The sequence below is a fragment of the Temnothorax curvispinosus genome, unplaced genomic scaffold (assembly GCF_003070985.1).
Source record: "Temnothorax curvispinosus isolate PA1 unplaced genomic scaffold, ASM307098v1 QBEX01006756.1, whole genome shotgun sequence".
In the NCBI taxonomy this organism is placed as follows: Eukaryota; Metazoa; Arthropoda; class Insecta; order Hymenoptera; family Formicidae; genus Temnothorax; species Temnothorax curvispinosus.
This window is the reverse complement of record NW_020216536.1, coordinates 170,261-185,064: the sequence shown is the minus strand read 5'-3', so window position 1 is coordinate 185,064 and position 14,804 is coordinate 170,261. Positions and strand designations below refer to the sequence as shown.

The window sequence follows — 14,804 nt, the reverse complement described above, 5'->3', positions numbered from 1 at the left end:
CAAATTGTATATAGTTGTGTATCGAATAAACAAGTTATTATATATCATGTGGTTATATGAGAGACTTGGGTGAAGATTACGTGTCGACTGATATCGATATCTTGAACTTATGAAACGCGACTCGGCATCTCCCACGCATCCAGTTCGGAGCACAGCTTCAGTCCGACTGCGAACAATGCGAGAGACGCGAATATGCTCTTCACGAACGGATCCCTGCTCAAAGTATAAACCATGCAAGCCAGAGAGCACGTGCATACGTCCTCGAAGTAGCTGAAGCCTTTCGTCAGATAATAATGATCTATGACCCTCTGCCGTGCCTTCAATTTGCGCATAATGCGTTCTGCAATAGGAACGAATCTCGATTTGTGGAATGCAAACTGATATACATATATACGGTTACGGTGTAGACATAGGTAGAGAGAAGGAAAGATCAATACAATACGGGAAATGACAGCATTGAGTATTCCTTGAAAATAAGCCAACTGCTTGCCTTTCTGCTCCTTTACTACAGGGCATGTTTCCTCGCAAGCATCCTCTGCAGGCTCACGCGAGATGATCTGCTCTGTTATTGTCGAGTTCTCGAGAGCTCGTCTTGCAGATACCTCTTCTTCAGCCGGTCGTTCTTCAGGCATTGCGGTAACCGCTTCTCGCTCCTCCGCTGGTCTGACAGGTCTTTCGCGATCGATTCTCTCGTACAAGGTGGCCGCATTCCTGGAAATTTCACGACGCACCGCCTTTGGCTCCTCCGGAATTTCCCTCGCTATTACGGCGGGCAGAGACTCCTGCAATTCCTCGTCGATAAATTTCTCGTAGTCAGTGATGCTCTCCTCCTCCTCGCCATATTCCATGCGCTCCTCTGGCTCGACTAAAATTATCGTTCAAAATTACATCAGACGAAATTCTCTGTAAATTATATCTGCCAATAATTATTCTTAATTACAATCCTCTTCCAGTTCCCGCGACGGTTCCAATTCAATCTTTGTTGTTGGCGCCAGCTTAATTTCGTCTTCGATAATCTCAGGTTCCTCAATCGCAATCGGAACTTCCTGCACGGGTTCCGCTGCAATTTTTTCAAGAACCGAGTCCTCCTCTTCAACGAAATCGACTTTCTCATCATTGCGATCTGCTATCTTTTCTGCCGGAATGACAATTTCTTTCTCGACAGGTTCTTCGTCTAATTTTTCTTCTGTAATTAATTCGATTTTCTCTTCATCCCGATCTACTACCTTTGCTGTCGGAGTGACAGCTTCTTCCGGGATAATTGTGGGTTCTTGGACTAAATCCTCTTCAACAAAATCTATTTTCTTTTCATTGCGATCTACTACCTTTTCTGTTGGAGTGACAGCTTCTTCCGGGATAATTGTAGGTTCTTGGACTAAATCCTCTTCAACAAAATCTATTTTCTTTTCATTGCGATCTACTACCTTTTCTGTTGGAGTGACAATTTCTTCCGGGATGATTGCGGGTTCTTCGACTAACTCCTTTTCTTCAACAAAATCGATTTTCTTTTCATCACGATCTATTATCTTTTCTTCCTGGACGATTATAAGTTCTTGGATTAATTTCTCTTTTTCAATTAAATCAATTTTCTCTTCAATGTCATCAGCTATCTTTTCTGTTGGAACGACAGCTGGTTCTTGAATGATTGGAAACTCCTGGGGAACTATGGGTTCTGTTTCGATGTCTTTTACTTCAGGTCGCACATCATGATTGACGGGTACTTTATCAACATATGTTTCCTCGATTACCCGTTCCGGTTCATCTTGTATGTCTCTCGAAATAACACCCGATGGAAATCGCGGTTCTGCATCGTTCTTCTTCCGCGGGAAAATCCCGTCCGTCACATTAGGCCATTCCTTGACTGTTTTAATTTGCGAAGATTGAAACATTCATAAATGTTTGCAAATAATTAATTTAAATAACATTAAAATCTATTCAAAGGCATTTTATAAAGTGACATACTTGCGGCGCGGAGCTGTTCTCTGACTTTGGGACAAGTTATAGGACATGGGTTTTTTACAGGACATTTAGAATTACAGGACATTTAGAATCTATGGCTACGGTCAATGTGACGCTACAAATGCTTCGAAGCATTCCTCTTCTCTTTTCTTTCAATGAAGAAAGAAAGAGAAGAAGAACGCTCCAAAGCATTTGTAGCGTCACGTTGACCGTAGCCTATATATATATATAACACTTCGTGCTTCTGTAGATTACATATTTATATATGAGACATATTCATTATTTCACGATTTCGCAAAAATTAGCGAAATGTGATCTAAAGTTTTATTACTTATACTTTAACATTATCAATATCTATTTTTTGTTGAGGTTGACAAGCAAATTTCATGTATATATGTTTTAAAGCTCGCGATATAACTTGCGCCGATTCGTATCTGTATTCGCTTTGTAAATTCATAGAACTCTTGACATGCAAACAGAACGATGAATTCGTCTGAAAGCGTCCCGGATTACTTAGATAAAAATATATTCCCGACTTTATTAAATGCGATGAAGGAAATGTTATTCGAAGCTGATCGTCGAAATGCGTTAGAAGTATAATGTTACACCAGACACCGCATGTTTTCAAAGTCAATAAATACAAAAAATATCTTGGGAAAAAAATTACTATGCCTTATAGACACATAAGTGCTCCTTCAATGGATTGGATTATCTCGCGGAGATCCTTTGGAACCGAAACTCGCGGCATCCGAGCAGATTGTGCACCTGGCGGGACGTGTTTAATATACCACAGTTTAGGCTATGGCTAAAGTCGCAGTAAGAAGAAAACATATCCCAGTTCCTCTCAGAAATCATTTTATCACATTCTCTTCTAGTCCCAGGCCAATTTATCCGAAATCGTGGCTGTGGACCAAAGAGGAGGCCGCCTCACGCATACAGAGACACGTTCGCGGGTGGCTCGTTAGAAAAAGGACGGACGTTCAGGAGATGCGTCAGTTTTGGAAGGTATATTGGTATAATCAAGGAATTAAAATACGAATAACGGTCTCTCTCGTATAAATTGTAGGTCATCCGCGCGGAGAAAGCGGATGTTTACGCTCCTGAACTTGATCGCGCGTCCAACGGAGTGGAGCTTTGAAAGTCGGACTGTTTTCTTTTTACGTTTCTAAAGTAATTTATTGCATCACTCCTCGCGGGAATAATTTATAAAGTGTTTATTCTTAACAACTACATACGAACATTAAATATGTAAAACCTCACGAGGCTGCTGTCTTCTCTGGCTTTGGGAAAAGAACGCTAGACTCGTCCACCCTAAAGTTCAGTTCCACCGTCGGGGTTTCACCCTCCTCGACTAGTCTGTAATTCTTAACGCTCCTTCCGTAAAAGTTATATCGTAGGTTTAATTTCGGCTCCGCGGGTGCCACGACGCCTTTCGCCTTCATCTGGCGTATTACCAGCTGCGAGAACAGCGGCGGAAGGTCTGTCATCTTAGGAAGGATTCTCATCTCCGGCACCTTTGTGTTATTGAGGTAGAGGTGCTCCTGATCTTTAGGTATCAGCATGTAGTCCGCCTTGTAAGTCGCGCTGTCCAACTGCACCGGCTTCGGGTTCTTCTGGCCGCGGAAGACTCTCTCGACCAGCACCATGACCTTGCGATCCGTCTAAAACAATGCAACTGCGTTAGAGAGAGAGCGATACTAACGGAATTTAGACACGCACATCGTCTCCAGTACTCACGTAGGGTTCCTCAGGCATGGGCATCCCGGCGACCTTCAGTATCTTCATGTAACAGGGCTCGGGATACCTCTGAAAGCGATTCCTTATCACGAGTCTGCCGACGCCGAAGTTCTTCAGGTTTCCCAGGATCTCCCACAAGGGCTTTCCCTTGAAATCCGTCGTACGACCGATTAACTTTATAGGCATCGTGCGTGGCTGACCGGCGAACGATCGTCGACCTGGATCACCACCTCGGGACTCCCCGCGGATTTCCTCGTCCACCGAATGATTCTGCGCACCGGATCACCGCTCAACTCCTCGTTAACGTCGTCCTCAATTATTCCTGAGACGCGACATCGAGATCAACGTCTATCTTACAAAAACCACGTATATATCGAACGACAACAGACAAGCGAGACAAGTGTTTTGAAAATCACACGAGAGGTTATAGACAGATCCGTTACTTTTTTATTTCGGTGAGAGATGGCGGCACTCATATCGTAATCGTCTTCGGACGTTCGGACGTTCTCGGACGCGGTCGGCATGCCTCGGTTTCGGAGCTCGGAGCGACGTTCTCGCGGTTCTCGCCGATTCAAATATGCGACGATGTCGCGAACGATGCACGCGATTCCGGTCGCGAGAGGTAAGTTGAATGATTTTCCGAGCGATAAAGATGTCCTGAACGGTATCAGAGACATCCGAGAGGCGATATGATCCCTCGGGTGTCCCGTAAAGGCACATGTATATAGTATATCGTCGCGATGTCCACTTATGGTCGAAAATTTCAAGAATCCGCTTGGAAGCGTACGATCCTTCGAGACGCCAGCCCTTGCAAAATGGCCGAAGTTCGCGTTGGCGTATTTTCTCGCGCAGAATCTTTCTCGCGGGATGTAGAGCGCCTTTGAGAAAACGTCGAGACGTTGCTTGTCGCGTTTAACGCGCTTTTGTCGCTCCCCGTTTTTCTTTTGCCCATGGCAGTATTTAAACATTTCATTTTTGCGACAAATTCGATTGCAGGTCGCGCGCGCGCACGAGAGAGAGAGAGAGAGAGAGAGAGAGTTCTCGGTCGATCGCAATTACGCGGGATGCGTCGACGGAGCAGAGAAGCAGTCGTGGAACACACAGAGGTATACGTGTAAGTTATTTATTAAATCGATAAATATAATATATAAGCTGTTGCAAAGAAAATGCATTACTCGACGATCCGAACGCTCGAATCACACTTCGCGAATTGCGTATTGCCGTATATTAAATTGTCAGCCTCGGTGCGCAAATAGCGCCGAGATCGCACGATCTAGAGACATATAATATGTACAATAAGTTAGGCATTTTTAAATTAAAAAATAAAAAAAAGGAAAACCTAGACAAGACACGAATGATCAAACGAATATCTCTCTGCCTCACTTAACAGAATATATCGTATACAAATAAAAATTAACCATTTTAGTGTATAAATATAATACACATAAATATATGCCTCTTTCTATATCTACGAAATTAAATATCGCGAGCCGTCGTTATCAATTTTTTTTCGTTTAAACAACGGTTGATTTCGAAAAACGAGACCTTGCCAAGTCCTTTTTTTCGTATTAAGATTTGGAACTGAATTTTTCTCTTTTAGTAATCCACAATCTGACGGATCCAGTCGAGGTAGTGAGAGACGCGAGCGTAGACGCCGGGCACGTTCGGCTGACCGCACCCGATGCCCCAGGAGACGATGCCGGTCAACTGCCAGTGGCCGTGACGCTCGCAGACCATCGGGCCGCCGCCGTCACCCTTGCAGGCGTCCTTGCCCTCCTCGCCGCCGGCGCAGATGAAGCCCGGATGGAGATTGAAGGTAGGTCCCAGCCGCGTCCGCCTCATCTGCTGCTCGCAAACGTAGTTGCTGACGACAGGTACGTCCACTTCCTTTAGGATGTTCTGATACTTGCCGTAATCGCCGAAGGCGTCCTTGCCCCATCCGGTGGTCCAGCATCTGCCATACATTACGATTCATCAGATTTCGATTAAAGCCGCGTTTACGAGCGAGAGTCCGAAAGAGTTTTCGGTTACAATTATTTGACTTTTAATAATAGGAATTTTTTAAACATTTATTGGAATCATGTAACTTATGTATATCAATTTTCCTTGAAATATTATCTGCTGCTCTTCTCCGTGAATTCACGGAAAATAAGAGATAATTGATTTAATGGATTGCCACGTTTGGTGATAGAGTCGTCTAGGTTTATATAAAATTTAAAAATCTTTGAGATATTATTATATTTAAAAAAACGTTATAATGCTCTATAACGTTTATTAATAATTATAATCCTAAAGATATAAGATCGAAAAACATTTTAGAAATTTCCACGAAAATTTTCCGTCACTGCAACTGTATTGAAATCAATTGTGTCTCTAACAAATCTAGAGAGTTATAAGACTCAGACTCAAAATATACTAACTTTGAATTTAGAAGCAATTCTCGTAATATTAAAAAATTGTTTAAATAATTGTCTTCGCGACGGTCCGTCGCGTTTTGTAAATGGAAAACGCACCTTGTTCCGGTGAAGTCATCGTGTTTATCCGGCAAACAGGCGGCGCTGATGTGAGGGTTCTTTTCGAAATCGACGTCGTGATCCAGCTTCAGAATGGCAATGTCGTTGGCAAGAGTGCCGGCATAGAACTCGGGGTGCACGAAGACGCTCACAATGTCGCGCTCGATGTAGGGATAGAACTCGACGTCGTGATTCACGTCCCATTCGCCTAATCGTGCGCGAAGATCACGACCGGCATGGGTCTTGACGCAATGAGCGGCGGTGATGATGTGTCGGGGCGAGATCAAGGTACCTCCGCAAACGTAGACGCTTTCCGTGGTGTCCTTCTTCAGAATAGCCACTTGCCACGGGTATTCACCTGAATTAGGAAAGATTTCATAGAATAATAATATGATTTAACATTTATATATAATAAAATATTAAAAATTTGATATTCATTGTTACGTATGTGTGAAAAAGATCTCAAATAATATCAAACTGCAATAAAATTACAATATATGAAATTACGCATTAAGTATTTAAAACATATGAAAAATTAATGTTTTAAATTTAATATTATAGTAATGTTAAATTCACGATAACAACGACTGGTCTACATTCAGAAATGTTTCATTGAACGTTAATTCCCCTTTTCATTAAATGTTTTCATTAAACATACATCAACTCTATAAAATTGCGATCAGATAAACGTTTGCTATTCTTGAAATTATAACAAAAGAGAAAGATATCTTCTTTGTGTCTTTCGACGCGGGTATTTTTCTCTAAAATATCTCTAATTCAAACTATTGACAGTTGGCTCCTTTTCTACAAATGCTATCCATTCAGTAAATTACATTAGAAGTCGCGTACCGAATTCAGAGTCACCGTCGACGTAGACCGGGGTCTTGATACGGCCATTGATGCCCTGCGTGTTCCTAACTCCGCATTGACCGGGTCGCGGGCGTGCCCCTATTATGTGCGATTTCTGGCAGCAGACGTGATGAGCACCGCAAGCTGGCGGACGTCCGTATCGTCTCTGCGGATAAAAAGAGATTGGTCAGTTAATCTCGTCACGACGCACCCGCGACAAGTTCTCTACTTATCGTGTTCTCGACTTCTATCTGTGCTATACACCGCCGCTCAGTTTGACAGTCCCGCGTTTCGTAAGTTCGCGGAGTCGGTATCGCCGTGATCGTCGTCCTGAGTCATCCGCCGACGGCCTCAGCCGCTTTACAGCGGCTCTACAACCTCGTTATTACAACGGTTAAGTCTGTTCAGCGGAACGAGCAGACCAACCGACCGTGTCCTTACCTCCGACGCCGTTTCGCTAAGCGTCTTCGTGTCGCGTCTCCTTCTGTCCGAGAAGGTAATCTTCCCGCTCCCCTGTCGCTCGTCGCCGGCCAGTCCTTGCGGCGAAGCCTGCGGTAAATCCTTCGACGAGAACTGTCTACCTTTCGTCGTCGACGCGTTTCCCGCGCGAACGTTTCTATAGTAATCATCCCGATAATCATCCGAATAATCGTAGTCATCGTAATCGTCGTTATCGTCCTTGTAGTAGGTGGGATAGTATCCGCCGTGAGGCTTATGGTAGATCGGTTCGTGATGGTGAACATCGTGCGACGGATAAAACGGCGGTCTCGACGGGTAATGATAGATCGGTCTCTCGTGATGCGTGTGATAATGAGGAGCGTAAGTGCCGTAATTTCCGCCGTGATGACCGCCATAATGACCGCCGTAATGACCGCCGTACAGTCCGTATTTCTTGTAAGCCAGGAGGTGGCCTAGTTTGTGAATAAGTCCTGGATTGGGCGTCACGTGAAGGTTCACGTAAGGTTTGACAATCTTCTCGCCGTACTCGTCTTTGGTGACCTGCACCGCTACGAGCGGATTCACGGCGACCGGGCCGAGATTTATGCCCTGTCCGCCGACTAGCCCGTAGCCCGGCGTGTACCCCGGGGTCCCCAGGGGATTACCAGGGTGGGGCGCGATCGGACCGACACCACCGGTCTGCGGTAGGCCGAAACTGACGCCCCAAGTCGGCCTCACGTTCAGTTTCGAGGTGTCCAGATTGCCGGTTCCTACCGTCAGTCTCTGCAACGAGAGAGTCGAACAAATTCACGTGGAGAACCGAGGTCTGTCTCTCTCTCTTTTTCATCCCGATTACTTTTTTTCCGGGAGGATTAGCACGTTGATTATAGTCGAGACTTTCCGTCGCTTTTCCGTCGTATTCGCTCGCGCTTTATTAGAGGCGTTCGTTCGACCCAGATCGCACGAGTCCCGATGTCCTCCGCTACGACGGCTTCTAATCTATCGTTTTCTAGTACGGACGTTTAATTGCGTGGTTGCGTGGTCTAGGACGAACCGACTGAATGAACGTGTCAAACTGAGCGATACGTTAAAACAATAGCGTTACATATATGTGCTGCAAGTGGCATGCATTTTCTGGCATTGCACGTCCAATAACTTAATTGAATATACGAGTTGAGCTTTCGATGCGTCGAATAATGTAAATTGATTGATTGATTTTCAATCTAAATTTTAATTTCTTAATTCTAAATTCTAAATATCAAAGTTTGGTAATTTATACATCGATTGTCGCATCGTCCGCTCGAAACTCGCAAGAAAAGCGAGAGAAACAGCCCGTGTCAACTTACTTCTTGTATCTCCTGCTTGTCGTCCTTCTTGGTAACGTGCTTGACATCCCTGCGGTTTCGCTTCGTAACTTCCGCTTTCCCAGCCTCTTCTTCCTCCGTTCGTTCGTTTTTCGTCTGCTCGATCTGCTCGGTCTCGTTCACTCCCTTGGGCACCCTCACGACGTTCATTGTGCCGTTTCCGTCGGTGATCACCACCTCGACAGTTTCAGCCTCGATGTCCTTGTCGAGATTGCGCGGATCGATAGCCAAGTAGAGATCGTCCTTGCGGCCCACGTGATTGATCGTCGCGCATTGATCGTACGGCACGCATACGCAATCCTCGTAAGACGTGGAACCGAAACTACTGTCAGCGCCGTTATTGAACGGATAATCGCCGTCGTAACCACCGTTCCCGAGGAATTGATTATTGCCGCCGAGTTGTCCACCGGAAGCGAACTGTTTGCCGTTCGGCTTCTCGTAAGTGGGATAACGATTGGCATAGCCTTTCGAGGAAGAAATCGACGGGCCGCCGTTGCTCGCGGGCGCTTTGATCTTGAACGCTTTTTTGTAATCCTCGAAATCGTTGATCGTGGCGCCGTAAGTACCGCCGTTTCCGTAACCATAACTGCCGAGACCACCGAACGTGGGAGATGACCCGACTACGGGATTGGGCGCGATGCCGGCACCCTCTCCGTGATGGTAATGATGATGAACGTGTTGTTGAACGCCCGAGGCACTCGGTTGATGCAAAACCACCTGTTTCTTGTCGATAAACTTGTCCTCGAAATCGGGTTCGATGACGCCTGGGTCGTATACGGGTTTGGATACGAACGGAGGAGGAAGGCCGGGTTTCTTGTAGCCGGGATAGGGCCCGACGAAGCTAGGCGGAGGTCTACCGAACGTCGGTCCGAGTCCAGGATAAATGTTGGGCCCCAACGGGGAACCTCCGAAACTCGGAGGTAATGGCACGGGTTTCGCTGGACCGTAGGGCCGCTTTACAGGTATGGCCGGAAGTGGACGGCCTACCGGCTTGATGGTCACCGGTTGAGCGTAGATAACGTCGAGCGGATGAATGTCGCGGTGAGGAGAATAGTAAGGACGTCGTCCTTCCATGTCTTCGCACTGTATAAGATAATTAATGCATCGTCTTTATAAACGTGAGTCTCGTTATTATTTAATATGTGAAACATAGGTTTTGAGCTTTCGAAAATTTACAAATATGATATTTGTAAATTGAATGAAGAAGGAAAGAAATTTGGAACATTAATTATACTCATATTTTAATATTATATTTTTAATATTAAATAATTTTGAAACTTCTAAAGCAGAAAAGAAATTGAATTAAAGAATGCTAATTATATCCCTACTGATTGAGAAAATTAATTGGCCTATAAAACTATACTCACGTTCATCAAACCGAGGGAGCAGAGTTTGTCCCTGATGTAAGTACGTGCGATCGTATCATTACCAAGCTGCAAAGCATTTTGTACGTTAGGATCGGAATAGACTTCATCGTACCCCTCGAGATTGCGACCTTGCCGATTAGACACGAGAATATTGTCGATCACAGAATCAATCTATAATTGAATATACAAACATATTCATAAATCTCTATAAATTGTTATATTTTCTTTAAAGTTCTCGTTTTTTAACTCAATGTATATATAAGATATTACTTTATCAAAATTTATATATTTCTGATTTTAATTATATTTATAATGTTTAAATATTTTGTGATGACGATAAAATCCGTACCGGTTGCTTGCCAACGACGTCGGCCACTCCGCTGGCGCCCGATTGAATATTCGCATTATAAAACGATTGTTGCGACTCTTTTTGTTGCGATGCAGAGGCATCGAACGTGACGGGACGATACTTGTCTTCTTCTCCGTTCGACGCTTGGATCGAGTCTTGGGTTTTCCACGGCTGCCATTGTTGTTCCGAAGAGTCACTCGGCGTCTCGTACACTTGAGTACCAAATATTTGCCTCGCTATTGCCAAGCAAGCTATCAGGATGAATTGCGTCTTCATCCTGTAACAGAAAACAAAAGGCTTAGTTTTATGTCTATCTTCTTGACCAAGAAATAACCTTGTTTTTTTTTATTACACTTTACTTTTAATGATTTTATTATAATTCATCATTTTGAACAAATTGCTATTTAATATATTATTAGAATTTATTTTTTGATACACGATCATATATCATTATCTGTTATGTACGTATTTCAATTTAATGTAATGTAATTATTTTATTTCGTTACTTTTCTTTCTACTCTGTTTTCACTTTATTATTTTAATTTAATCTTTGACGCAAAGCGCCTGATGATTTTCTTTTCAATCGATCTCTCGCAAGTATCTCTCGACAATTTCTCCGTGAGTACCGAGCGTAGATCCACGTGAAAGTGCATCTCGCCTTTCTCCGTTCGTTTCATTGTTCGCGACGACTGCGGAACACAGCTACTTCAAACCGAAATCGGGTCAAAATCGTGGATACGTATTTGACCTCAGTGTCAGTATAATTATACATTCAATTCTACTCTAAAGTCTCTCGGTATCTTTTGATTGCTCGAGAAAGCAAAAAGTCTTTATTGCTTACCGGAGTAACATTCTTACTCATCCAAGTGTAGATACCGGTTTCCGGTAACGGTACCGGGGACTAAGGTTGTCTTGCACGAAGACGCATACAGGCGTGTAATTAAACTGAGAAGGGACCAACGAAAGCGAGAGGAAGTTGGGTGAAAGTCGTTTGGCCGGTTCATATAACGTGACGTCTCTTGCCGAGTACATCTTCTCGTATTATTTTACTTTACACTTTCCGAAATCACTTTGTCAACAGGGGGAAAGCAATTGCGTAACGAATGCGGTATGACGTCCACTCTCGGGCGGGATGATTTAAATTTCAAATTGGGTGAAGTGTTTTCATATACGATCTAACGTTTGCGATGGAGCATTTTTTAAAGCGATTATTAATATGCGAGCTTCAGACTAGAGTTGCTACATTTGGCAAAAGTCTACATAACACGTCACGGCGCGTATTTCATTTTACCGCCTACGACAGTGAAAGTGGTTACGTGTCGCGAACGTGCAAATAATTTCAATATTTTACTTTCCACTTGCCTTGACATCTCATTATACCGCGAATTCGTATTGGCACTTTATGACATTCATGTATCGTGGCTTCCTTTATGATGTCCAAGTTACGAGTAACGCGACCGGCTTTATATATTCCCTTTAACCATCCTCCAATGACTCGCGCTTCTCACGATAAATCAATTATTTCGAAGTAGGCCGGCAATAGAAAAACAACTAAGTCGTCCTACATCATTCGACTCATTAAAAATTTTATGGCTATTCTAAATCCAGCATTTTTATTACTCTAAGTTAAATCGTCGAATTCGCTTCTTTTATTTCGGGGCTTTCATTTAAAAATATAAACAAAATCTACAAAGTGCAAGAAGAAGAAATACTTAAATTTTCAAGTAAAATGTCTGAAAGTTTCGTATTAGTCCTGCTTTAAAAAACCAAGTCAAATAAAAGTTGATCACCGATAGCTCCCTCTTCGTAGCAGAATGTAGGGTAACTCGTCCTTAGCATACAATAGTGGGTCAGATATGCTTGACAAATCCGCGGAATCTGAATAGGGACGATGCGGAGGCGGTATTTAAAGAGGAGAAAGTTTTTATAGATATATATTCCGTGATATATAGCGACACACGTAGGCGAACGCTTTTCACTCCTAATTTCGATAAAGTATTTTGCATTTTATGAAATATCTGTGCGCGTTTAAAAAATATATTGGAAAAATCTCAATTCTCCAATTATTAAACAAATAGCGATGAGCGTATGCAAATGTTATGTTGTCTCGGTCAATCGGTAATCGATAAAAACATTCCTTGCCACGATCGCTGCGCATCGACGAAAAATATTTTTTTTTCTGAAAAATAGAATCTCTTCTGAATTAGACAACAACTTACTCTGTAATTAAACATGAGATTCCATATCCATTTTCGCGATTTACATTTGGTTTATAATTTAAAGCACGTCATCGCTATTTCGAAAATATTTGACTATTTACTGAAAGGATCATCTGCATAATTACTTCCCCTGTTATATCCCGATTTTGCCTCTGTTAATTGATTCATTCATTCATTTTGTATAGCTAACAAAAGTTCAAATTTAGAATTCGAATTTGGCGCACACGGTGAATTCTATTATTTATTAATATCTTTTCTCTAATATTACATATAGATACTTTTGCAATTGTTAATTATATTTTCGTACAGATTTAAAATGTTTTTAAAATAAAATTACACCACTGTAGCAACAAAACAATCTCTTATATTTTTGATAAAATATAAAAAAATTGTTGATTGTTAGTCGTTTAAAAATACATACCTGACCGTTGTCTCCAGTTGCACCCGCGATAAACTGATTTTCTCGGTCCGCGACCGCGTCTTATACTCGGACTCTCGCTCTCTAACCGAACACTTTCTCCCTGCACGACGCCGCAGTCTAGTGCTTTTACCGAAGTCGTCACGAATCTTATATACAAGCCGTCCCTTTCGGGGATGCTGGGCCCGTCGCGTGAACCGGTGGGGTAGATCCGTGAGTCATTCGACGACAGGCGGACATCCGTCTTCGTGACGCTTCTTCTGGCAGACCGTAAAAACAAAGCTAATCTGAAAAAGGTGTGTAACTCGAACAACGTACCTCGAGTGTGTCAGACTCATCTTCGTCACATGAATATGAAAAGGCGTCACATTTCTACGCCGTTTTTACGCTCTTACTACAGGACTTACTAAGTGACGTCCTGTTTTCCGTTTCACGTACATTGGGAAACGATATACTTATCGGATATACACATAGAAAATTATATACTTTACATTATACTTGCTGTTTTCTCTCGATAACATTCGGAATATTTATTTTATCGGAAACAAAGAATACAATGAACTTCAATGCGGTACAATTGAAATTTAAATACCGGCTTCGGGAGAAATTTACACTGAATAATCCATTAATCCTGCACTGTGAAAGAATAACAATGGTATATTTAATATGATTTCTGTTAAACACATATCTTAATTCAACATTTGCAGTATTTGATTAAAAATTTTCATTAATTCTTGGCAACAAGGTCTGGCGCACTAAATTATTTAGACTTATTGTTAGACAAATTAATACTTGATTGCTTCACGGCTGATTACGACGATTCATTGTATTAAAAACCTTTTAATGTTTATAATAGCAAAATATATAACAAGAATCGAGTGAGGATATTTTTAATCATTATATAGCGCGCTACCCCTTCGCGCGCTATAATTAAAAATAAAACAATTAAAAGCATTAAAGTTCCAATATTCTCTATATACGAATTTAATTTAAGTTGCTTTCTTTGAAAACAAAGAAGCGACCGCGAGTGTGAAATCCCATCAAGCACGAAGAGGTCGACTCGCATGGTCTTTCGTGAAATTAGTTTGCCACACAGTTCCTGGAGAACACCGAATGGGTTTTTCTGGTATATCTGACGTTATGCAAGAGACAGGAACATGTACAAATACTACAAATGTAGAACCGTTGTCTGCCATTTAATTTATATTTGATGAATTAATTATGCTTTACATAATTATATCCTTTACGTCATTTTGAGATTTTCGTCAATAAGATTGCGTAAAAATTACCGGGTCGTCTCGCCGAGGTTACCTCGCACGTAGATAATAAATTTATCTAGGATTCGATTAGAGGAAACTTTGATGTTGGTGTTGCAACCGTATACTCCGAAGACGATCTATAAATTCACAGTCCTTAGCCTAAATTGTTTTCACGGTGATCCGCGTCATGACGTTAATTTTAATATCGATTCCTCTAGTCGAATTCGTAGTAGTAGAATCGTGTTGTCCGCAATTGTGCAAGAAGAGTCTTCGCCCAGTCTCTCATGCCGCCATCTCCCGAAATAAAACCGTTACAACCGAGAAAATGTACC

General features: G+C 42.4%; 3 protein-coding genes across 4 annotated transcripts; 1 reads left to right on the top strand and 2 right to left on the bottom strand.

The window, feature by feature from the left end:
* Window positions 1-94: 94 nt before the first annotated feature.
* Window positions 95-2,130, bottom strand: LOC112456362 (titin-like). Of its 2 annotated transcripts, XM_025018850.1 has the most exons (3): window positions 941-2,130; window positions 491-865; window positions 95-340 (listed from the first exon to the last, which is right to left on the bottom strand). In XM_025018850.1, the coding sequence occupies exons 1-3, from the start codon at window positions 1,887-1,889 to the stop codon at window positions 108-110; spliced, it is 1,557 nt and encodes a 518-aa protein (XP_024874618.1). In that variant the 5' UTR covers window positions 1,890-2,130; the 3' UTR covers window positions 95-107. The 2 variants fall into 2 exon arrangements, with proteins under 2 accessions (XP_024874618.1, XP_024874617.1); XM_025018849.1 differs by having other exon boundaries at window positions 95-865.
* Window positions 2,131-2,428: 298 nt separating this feature from the next.
* Window positions 2,429-3,036, top strand: LOC112456374 (IQ domain-containing protein K-like). The gene is made up of 3 exons (XM_025018868.1): window positions 2,429-2,553; window positions 2,639-2,775; window positions 2,835-3,036. Exons 1-3 carry the CDS (start codon window positions 2,443-2,445, stop codon window positions 3,016-3,018), a joined length of 432 nt encoding a protein of 143 aa, XP_024874636.1. The 5' UTR covers window positions 2,429-2,442; the 3' UTR covers window positions 3,019-3,036.
* A 120-nt stretch (window positions 3,037-3,156) lies between these two features.
* On the bottom strand, window positions 3,157-13,316 carry LOC112456373. Its single transcript, XM_025018867.1, has 9 exons — window positions 13,217-13,316; window positions 10,577-10,853; window positions 10,228-10,398; window positions 8,843-9,943; window positions 7,059-7,224; window positions 6,210-6,567; window positions 5,305-5,650; window positions 3,697-3,948; window positions 3,157-3,620 (listed from the first exon to the last, which is right to left on the bottom strand). Exons 2-9 carry the CDS (start codon window positions 10,850-10,852, stop codon window positions 3,216-3,218), a joined length of 3,075 nt encoding a protein of 1,024 aa, XP_024874635.1. The 5' UTR covers window position 10,853; window positions 13,217-13,316; the 3' UTR covers window positions 3,157-3,215.
* Between the last annotated feature and the right edge of the window lie 1,488 nt (window positions 13,317-14,804).